Source organism: Zonotrichia albicollis, chromosome 5 (assembly GCF_047830755.1).
Source record: "Zonotrichia albicollis isolate bZonAlb1 chromosome 5, bZonAlb1.hap1, whole genome shotgun sequence".
In the NCBI taxonomy this organism is placed as follows: Eukaryota; Metazoa; Chordata; class Aves; order Passeriformes; family Passerellidae; genus Zonotrichia; species Zonotrichia albicollis.
This window is the reverse complement of record NC_133823.1, coordinates 40,429,159-40,439,080: the sequence shown is the minus strand read 5'-3', so window position 1 is coordinate 40,439,080 and position 9,922 is coordinate 40,429,159. Positions and strand designations below refer to the sequence as shown.

The following is a 9,922-nucleotide window of genomic DNA, read 5'->3' as shown; positions in this document are numbered from 1 at the left end:
TCCAGAAAAGGATGTAATGTGTAGCGGACTCTGCTGCATATGGAGCTGGGTATAATTTATCCTCAGTTACCAAGTTTGGGATATCAAGCTCAGCTGTTTATTACCTCTTGCAAGACTTCCAGCTCTTCCTCCAGCTGCTGAGTTTCTTCCTTCACTGCCATCAGATAATCAGTAACTGACTGTCGAGGATGCAGCCCCTTTTCAAAGCGGTTGTACATACCACTCCAGAACCTGGAATTGATGGCAAGGTCAGCAATTTTCCATTCAGTGAAGTAGCCTCATGAGACTTAAATGCACACCTTTTGCTTTTATTTTGTTTTGTTTTTCTCCCCAGACACATATTGTCCTAAATTATCTATCCATGCTTATTCATCATTAGAGTGCATACACATAAGTTCATAGACTGTTTAGCAAAGTTCATGGTTCATTTGCATTTCCTCCATCCTGAAGGTGCAACTCATAGGCAGCTGGACATAAGCGGCTCAAATTAATTCTGTTAGACAATAGAAAGAAAGATAAATGTAGTTTAGACCACAACTGAGAAAGGTTCACTGAATGCAAGATTTTTTTTGGTATTATTGTTCTACACTTTGGGCTTTAGAGCAATGGTACCTATAAAATAGCCAATGGTAAAGACAGTTTTTCATATTTGTAGTTCTCAATTGTTGTTCAACTTCCCATGAACTCAGCTTTGGAATTCTGTGTTACTCTGGTGCTCCTCCTGCCTTGCTGGCACAGGGCCACAGGCAGGCCCTGGGTGTGTAACCAGTTCACCAGACAGGTTAAGTAGCCCAGCCCTGCTGTCAGCTGCAGCTGTCTGGCCAAGGAGCTGACAGATATTTTTGGAGCCCGTGCATGCTGCTTGGTGGCTTATTATTCCTATCCCAATAATATACTATTTAAATCACATTCCCCCTTAAGTTTATCATCTGATAGCTCATGCTTGGAAATCTTTACGCACCAAATTAATTAGATTAAAATCAACAGGATTACTTATCCATTGGAGGATCTGCTGTATCAGTACTTCTTTTATAAATCCCACTATCCCAAAGAATACGATTAATGACTATTTTTAAATTGTTTTAAAGTGGATGTGACCTGGTATATAGACATGAAAGAATTCAATTTCTGTCATTCAGGATTTTTATTGACTTTTTAACAGGTGCTATTACTTGCAACTGGAAAACAAACTGATCAGTTTGACTTAAATGATAGTTTTAATGAATTTCTATTCAAGTTCTCCCAAAGTGTGTTAAGAGTAATGGCACAATTAATTAACTCAAAATGTCAATGGTAATAATTCTGAAGTTATGGTATTTTGTTATATTTTGAAGAAATATCAGGGAAAACTTAACTTTGTTTTACCTGATATAACACCATGGGCAAAGTCTGGGTTTTTTTACAAAATACTTGTTTTAGCAGTGAAATCATATGATTTCTTGAAATGATCCTTTTTACTTTTGACACCAATTGATCCAAACTAACATCACATAATCTTGGAATGGAAGAAGTTAAAGTGACTGTAAATTTAGAAACAGCAGATGACAGCAGGACTGAAAGAAGCATTTCTCAGTGGAAGAAGTGAGTAGCCTTGAAATTAGGACACACGACTATCAATATAGCTTTAATCTTAATCTTCTTTCAGACTAATACTCTGTTGTGGAATGGTGTAGAGGTGTTGGCTGACTATAAGCACACAGGGAACAAACATCCTGCATCTGAAACTGAATTTACTCTCCATAAATGGCCTTATAGAACCGGAAATACTTATATACAAAGGCGTTCTGTTCTGTACTAACCCAACCCATGCTACAATTCCCAGCAGCAAGTGGTACTACCTACTTGTACAAGAAGTTGCATGGAGCTATCTGTGGGTGCAGAGTCCCTTGGGTTTGACTGTGGTCTGACCTGTATAAAGGATTCAGGTAATCGGCACGATTTTTCCACAAGTGCGCCCACAATGAATACGTTCTTTCTTTGATTCTGAAAAACAATACATTAAATAAAAATATATTACAGCCTCTATTACAATTCAGGGATAGCTAAAGCTTAGATGCAGCATTCTTGTCCTCCATACTTCCAGTTTACAATCATCTTCCTTGAAAGAATTAGACTTAAATTACAAGCATAGAGAAACAGAGACCCAAATTCCCTGGCAGCTCACTAAAAGCAAAATCTGATCAATTTTCCATAAAGCAAAAACAGCTAGAATGAGTAGGTGGAGAGACTGGTTCCTTTGTGAGGTGGAGAGGAAAATTTCCATAAAGTGAGCTTTCAGACAGATCTCTGCACCAAAGAGATCCCCACATTTAAAAGCACTCCTATCCCACTGAGCTGCAATTTCTTACACAGTTGGGTCTTGGGATGTGGTGATCTGTGAAGGCTTGGATTTTAAATGGACATTCACTGTGGCTGCTCTGCATTTGAGCAGTGAAAGGGAGCAAATGGCAGCAGCCAGCAGTAAGCAGCACCTCCTCTCATTGCTACTGCTGACATCACCAGGCTGCTTGAGAAAAGCAATGGATGTCATCATGTATCAAGGACCCAGGGCCCTGGGAAGCAGATGCAAACATGAGCACTGCCAGGAATCATGATGCTGTCTTTGTTTGGGCCTCAGGGCAGGTAGATTAATTCATAATTGCTTTGAGGCCAGAAGGACAGTTTGCTGACTCAGTTCTAGGGAGGGCTACCAGACAAAAAGGATGTTCATAAGCAAGTACCTAAGAGAGTAAAATGTCCTGACCTGAGATCCAAAGACAGGTTAAAACACAGAGGAGCAGTAACTCTTAAACTGAGAACTTAACTAGAGTTACCATAATTTCATACTGGAGTTACAGGGCCAGCTTGCCTTGTATTTAGTCAGGGCTGCAGTAAAGGCAGGCCCACATGGCTGAAGGCATAATGTTCTTGTCAGTATTCACTAATCCCTGTCACGCACACCATGGATTATGCTCCCAGCACAGCTACACTGCAGAGGATCAACTTTTTTTGGTATTAATCTGTGTTGCCAGAAGACACACACCCTGTGCCTCATGAAACACATAAATGCAAACTGGAGAATGTCTGACTGCTCAATACACCACCAGCCACAGACCCCATGCATAAATATGCTACTAAAGAAAGCATTTTCATACTTCAGCTCTCTTCTCTCCTTCTGGCTGTTACACAGGAAATTCCCAAACTGGCAAGAATAGATATGATGCTGTATGTGGATGAGGAATCTTTCATTGAATTCAAAGGCACAAGGAAACTGTTCCATTAGCTGCCAAACACATTCGATGAACTGGTCAATAACAGGGGATATCTCCTTTGGATCTCCATCTAAATTGCCATACCTGAAACAACACAAGATACATCCAGTTATTACCTGAATTCCTGTAAGAAAACGGAATTAACTCTAAGGAAAACACACCCCCCACTTTAGTGTGCAAGGTACATGCTAGGCATTCATTTCTAAAATCTCAAGTATTACTATATTTTTACTTAAAAAATGATGCAAGAATCATGAAGTAGAATGGAGGCAGAATTGCAAACAAAAAAGCCTCTTTAATTGGTTGTCTTGTTATATTACAGCTACAAAAAGCTGGCTGCTACATAGCCATGTTTTAATGCTATCAGTATAAATTGTACCCTGGTAACATAAGTTATCAGAAAAATGGCTGAAACAACTTAATTACAAAAGTGTGCCTGAAGACAGTTTCTTAATAGTAGATTATTCCCCAAATGAGAAAACAGAGCAGGAGAGCTATCTGCTCTCATTATAACATGAGCAGGAAACAGGCTAAAGCTGCCCTCTCTTGGTGAAATTTCCAGGAAGTGGGAAATGTTTGCATGCTGCTGTGACTGTCAAGTGAACATGAAACTTTCTGTGTATAAAAATGCCTCTTGGAACCACTTGCAATGAAGAAAAGGAGACCGAAAATAAAATATACATAGAAGTAAAAGGTATTTTGTAAGTCTGTATAATAGGAAGAAGCATTTTCAATCAATTTTTCTTGGGGGGCGTATGTGCATTTATATTTACACATGCCAACAGAGTAGAATTTTACAAATATCTAAAATTAAAACTTTTATTACCATCAAAGAAAATACAGCAATATTGAACAGCCAACCAAAGCTATCAGTGGTTATTGCATTTCATAATACCTTGTGCCACAAATAATAAAAACCAACTGACAGTATCATATGAACTGTATTAATTCCTATGGAATTTCACAGGTGCTGTGAAGATGCTCAGATTTTCTGAACTTTGTTGGTTTTTTAAACTATAACAAATTTATATTCAAATCAAGCAATATAATGTAACTGAACCCCAATATAAAAATTGCATTTTTAATTTTTAAAGAAAATAGAAGTCATGAAAGAAAGAAAATGTGAAAATGTACACATGTTTAAATATATTAAGTCTTCAAACATTTTTCATTACATTATAGCATTTACATTGGATTGATGTTCAAAATAACTTGGTCAAATAAATTACCCACTTTGCCTGACATTTCTGAGCAGATCTTGCTGGGTTTTTTAGAACAGACTGTAACAGGAAGAGTTTATATTATGTAATAGGTAACTCAGAGACATGCCTAAGTTTAAGTACTGCCTTGGAAGATGTAGAAGTCCCTTTGATGAACAGGGACTTATGTGGGGGGCCTTGGCACTCAGAGGAGATCTGCTGGACTCCAAAGGGGTTTTGCAAACCAAATACACACACAAATACTCACATGGATCTCTGAGTGCTCACAGCAGCTGCAAGAGCAGCATGCAGGACTCCCCTTAGCAGTTTTGGAGTGCATATATAGAAATACTTCACTCTGACTTTTCCAGGCAGCTAAATCACATAGTTGGAGAAAAGGGTATGGCAGTTTCCTGTTGCTGTGTTTTGCAAGGCAGCAACAAAGAAGAACTGGAATGGCAGCAGATACAGACTACATAAACATACACATATATAGAGAGGAAAACCTTAGCACTGCCTTACCTGTGGTTAAATTTGTGGCCAAAGGAAATCCAGTCTTTTTCAATTAACACCTGAAATGAGAATATTGCATTCAGTGTTGTGGAGTGGAGCTGACATGTTGAAGCAGGCAGAAGGGTGGTGTAAACAAGAAGTGTTGGAATCCCAGTTAATTCTTAGAGTGATCAGAAAAGTGGCAAGCAAGAACAATGGAAGCAAGCAATATTAGAATACTAAGTAATTTTCAGAACTGGCAGAAAAATAATGAGCACTGCTTGCCAGCTCAGGAAAACAGCACTCTTCATGGATGCAGAGAGAGTGCCAGTGTTACAGCACAAATTCAAACATCTTGTTTCATTGCTTTCTAAAATAGAACTTATAAATGTCTCAAACATATTTTTAACATGTGACCAGTAACTTGATAACCACTTCTAGATGCTTTACTACTGCTGATTGACCTGCGAAAGAAGATTTTCCAATATAGCTGCTCATTGCAATCTCATGTCTAGAAAAGACATACTTCTGACACTCAAAATTAAAATGTTCATTTCAAATGAGTACAAATTCTTGCTTTCACAAATGCTCTCTGGGCTATGAGAAAGTTTATCAATCAAGATTAGGAAAAAAAAAACCAACAAATGTAGGTGACCAACTGATCCCCACCGTGAATAATGTTTCATAGAGAAATCGGGAGACTATAACATGAACATATAGAAGCCTTCCCTCCTACTTAAGAGAAACAAAACAAAACAAAAGGGTATATTTATGGACAGTTTGTTTCCTATTTAAAACAAAGACATTCATCTGAAGTGATGCCACACTACTTCATTTACTCTGTGAAAGAACCCGCTTACCATGAATCCCTTCATAGTTCTGTAATATGGATCCAATAGAAGGCTTGCTACAGAGCAAACCTGGGCTGTCCTATCCCAGCCATCAGAGCAGTGAACAAGCACACTCACACCTTCCTCAGCCACAGCCTAAGGACACAGAAAAAGTCAGGAAGTTCACAAGCAGGGAGGAAGACAATGGCAAGAGAGAAAAAGTGAGACAAGAGGCATAGAGAGAGTATTAATTCGGAAACATGGAAAGCTCATCAATTTTTTACTCTACCACAGAGTTCTTAAATAAAGTTGAGTGTTACTTGAAAATCAGTGTTATTACTCTAATTTGAAACATTATAATTCACCCCAGGCCATGCAATATGGTGGTTGAGAATTACCTGTTTATGCTCCACTACAGGAAAATGTGGGATTCATTTCAGTTAAAATACATCAATCTGTCAGAGCAGACAACTACCTACAGCAGATTCAGATGCTCCAACACACCTCATGCCACTTACATGCCACTAAAAGCATAGCCATACTTGCAATATGGCTCCTTATTTTTCATCTTGATGGCAATGTCATTAAGGGCAATGACTGGTTCCAATGCCATCACTAGCCTGGACATCATTGCAGCACACTGCATTGCACTGGTGACATGCTGTAAAGGCTGCTGGGGAAGCCAGTGGTAGTGGGAAACTTCCACATCTAACAAGCAAGATTTTATCAGTATCTTTAATGTAATAATCAGGGAGAGAGGATTCTATTTTATACATAAACACATAAAGAAGAAATTGCACTGAGTTCTCCAGAGTCTGGCATTGTATTATTTTTAGAATTTGAGGGTTGGTGATTGTTTTTTTTTTTTTAATTCTAAGGGTTTTGGCTTTTATCATTTCTAAAGAGAATTGAATTTAGGAAGTAGAAAATAAAGTAGGTTAGGAAAAATACTGTAGAGGAAAAAAAAACCATTTAGCTTAATTTTGGGCTTAATAGGGAAAAAGAAATAATAATAAATTATCTATGTTTATCTCAAGAGACAAAAATAGTACCCCTGTGGGCAGAAGACCAAGAACAGAGAACTGAGAACCGTACAAATAAGAATGGGTCAAAGGCACTAGGCTAGCAAGCATATGCACAAAGGATAATAAGACTAACCACTGGGAAAAAACTGACGAAACTAATGCAAATGGCCTTATTTCTATGAGCTAATGAAAAGGAGCAGGTCTGGGAGTAATAATATATGCATTTATTGCACATTTGCTGTTCAGGTAAGAAACTACAGTTGCCTACTGAGAAGGAAGAAGCAATGCAAGAAAAACAAGCAGTTAGTGAGGAGAGAAACCCATGAATTTTTATCTGTATATTTTTGGGCAGTAGGTCATGTGAATAAAATGGCCAATAAGAAATTGTAATGTCAAAAATAAGAATTGTAGCAGTAAAAGGCAGAGCACAAGGTTGGGGGCAACAAAATTAAAGCTACTGCTGACAGATGACAAATGTCTACACTACTTTGGGGGAGAGTAGGGGAAATAATTTCTTATTAAAGCCAAAACTGTTTTCTGGAAGAGTTTTCAAGTAAGTAAAAGCAGAAGCTGCTAAAGAGTTTGGCCATGGTTGTTGGTTCAAGAGGTGAATTTGGTTGGTTGCCTGATAACTCAGAGGAGATAACACAGTAGCTATACATGGTGTGTAATATAACTTATTATACATTATATATAGCTATATGTATCTATTACAACTACCACTTCCACAAAGAAAGTGCCCAGAAGCCAGTGGAGGAGGCAGGGCAAATAGGGAAAGAAACAGTAACAATCACTCTTGGGGAGTAAAGTAAGGACATTCAAATGTCTGCCACAACAAGACACAGGCTAGTAGAGGCTTCAGCACAAAAGAACTCAAGATTTTGTTAACTATTTTAGAAAAGCATCAACACATCAACACCTAAGAATCATCTCTCCTCATACACAAAGCACTTCAAGATGGGCTTTTTTTCAGGTATAACGTCACTGAAGAGATAACAGAAGGTACTCATAAGCAGAGAATTTGCTCTTCATTTTCTGTATCTGCTTGCTCCAAGTTTTGTTCTCATTTTACACACTTTACCTTTGCAATAAAAATGCCAGCGTCCATAATGGCTTTGATGTGCTTCAGCCAGCCAGAATTTTCTAGGCCCCACAGAAAGTCACTCATTGAAGGTGATTTCAGCTCACAAACTGCAAAATACGATATATTTTAAATGCATAGTAGTTAGAGTCCCTTAAGCTTCATTGACTTGAAGAAGAGTTACCTCTTCTTCAGATATCCACCGTGTAACACATGCATCTTTTGAAAAGAACGCTCATGTTTTGAACATCTCTGCCAAATTCAACCTTTGAGAAACACACATATTTGAGAAATGGGGCTGGGTCAAATTTCACCCACTATGTTGACTTAATTTAAAAAGAGAAGCTGTCATATAGCCAATTGCAAACAAATCCAAATCCATCCTTCTCTGAAGCATGTATTTTCCAAAATTGTGTTGGGAATGAAGTTTTCAAACCCTTGGGAGGATTTCATGTATTTCATGATGAGGGCTTGGAAACAGAAAGCATTTGATTTCTGCTGTTGGACAGGCAGACAAACACCCAAGTGGTTCCCCTGCCTCCTACTCCCAGCAGCACCACAGATGAAGGTGCTTGAGTAAATGTGGTTCACTCCACAGTTCTCCATCCCTGAATTAAACCTTATTAAAGCTTCCCTTGGAGTCAAAAAGTATTCTGATGGTGAAGACAAGACATAATTCATCAAGGAAAATATTTTCCTGAAATCTTCCAAACTCTATGCCACATTTGAAGGAAAAAAAATTGCCCAGTTTTTGCTCTAAGTTCCTATTCTGCTGTATCCAAGTATCTATTTTTTTAATGATAGAGTTTGTGGTATCAGAAGAAAAAAACCAATCAGAATCTAAATAAGATACCTCAATCCAGCAGAACACATACTGAATGAAACTTGGTGCAATCTATTTTCAATACTAAGATGCTAAAATCGCCCCATAAAAAGACTACATCTTTATTTTGATCCATGTAGAGTTATACTGTCTTTTAAAGAAAAAATATATTAGCCAGTGAAATTAATTTTCAGAGTACAGTGAAAAATACCCTGGCTTTTACTGAGTTAAGGTATGATCTGTCAATTACTAATATCTTAGTAAGTCTCTTGTGGTCTGGAAATCTTAAAAGATTCTGTTATTTATGGCCATTATGGCCCCTGGCCAATAGCTTTATTTTCCTTCAGTGTAATTGAAATTTAATTTTACAAGCCAAAGACAGAGTTTATATCATATCTGAACTATCTGATTGTCCTAACTCCATTTAGTTCAGAAGCAAAATGGCCTGATGTGTCCATACAAAGTCTTGCAATGTTTATATGTAAGGCCCCTTCCAGATGGTTATTTTAAAAGTAATTTTTGGAGGATATTTTTAAAGATGCAGAGATAGCAACACTGAAAGCAAACAGCTTTTCACATGATTAATGTTTCTGTGCAGATGGAAGCATGACCAATTAGTGGCTGAATACTGGCTGAAGCTGCTGTCTCTATTTACAAAAGCCCAAGGTAAGGCTAAAACAGTGCTTTGCTCATTCCCACTCCGAAATTGGAGTCAATATTTACTGACCACTTCACTGTGCAAAGTTCATACTGTCCTAAATGCATACACTGTACATTTCACATGACTTTGGCAACTCATCTGGACCCTAGTACTGAGTTCAATTATGAATTCAGTTATCCTAAAGGGAAAGAGCATTTCCATCTCAGCAGAAAAGGTACTAAAATCTTTTGAGAAATATGGCCTGCTTCATGCACAGGAAAATCAAGAGCCAAGACGCAGAGCTCTGGGAATTCCCAGCAATGCACCCAAGTTTCAGAGTGGGAGGAAGAAAAAGGGCACATGTTGGAAACTGCCTCTTCCACCAGCAAAAGTACCAGAGGGGTGTGCTGGGCTAGTCTCCCATTCCTGGCAGGACAGCCATACGCAGAGGAAGGAAGAGTTACTGTGGGCCAAACCCACTGGGATTCTCCCGGCCTGATCTGTCCCAGAAGTCCAAGGACCAGAGGGCTGCTCCTACATCAGCAAGTGCTGCTCGTGGTCTGAGGGGAGGAGAAGCTCAT

At 38.4% G+C, this 9,922-nt stretch overlaps 1 protein-coding gene across 1 annotated transcript in view; it reads right to left on the bottom strand.

Annotated features, from left to right (window-relative positions):
- The window catches only part of MTMR7 (myotubularin related protein 7), a 44,664-nt gene that overhangs the window by 8,428 nt on the left and 26,314 nt on the right, over nucleotides 1–9,922 (bottom strand). The window contains exons 8-13 of the mRNA XM_005483880.4: nucleotides 7,879–7,988; nucleotides 5,803–5,928; nucleotides 4,973–5,022; nucleotides 3,135–3,335; nucleotides 1,843–1,983; nucleotides 105–231 (exon numbers count right to left, since the gene is read on the bottom strand). Of these exons, the coding sequence (XP_005483937.1) occupies nucleotides 105–231; nucleotides 1,843–1,983; nucleotides 3,135–3,335; nucleotides 4,973–5,022; nucleotides 5,803–5,928; nucleotides 7,879–7,988 (755 nt within the window). The remainder of the gene's footprint in view (nucleotides 1–104; nucleotides 232–1,842; nucleotides 1,984–3,134; nucleotides 3,336–4,972; nucleotides 5,023–5,802; nucleotides 5,929–7,878; nucleotides 7,989–9,922) is intronic.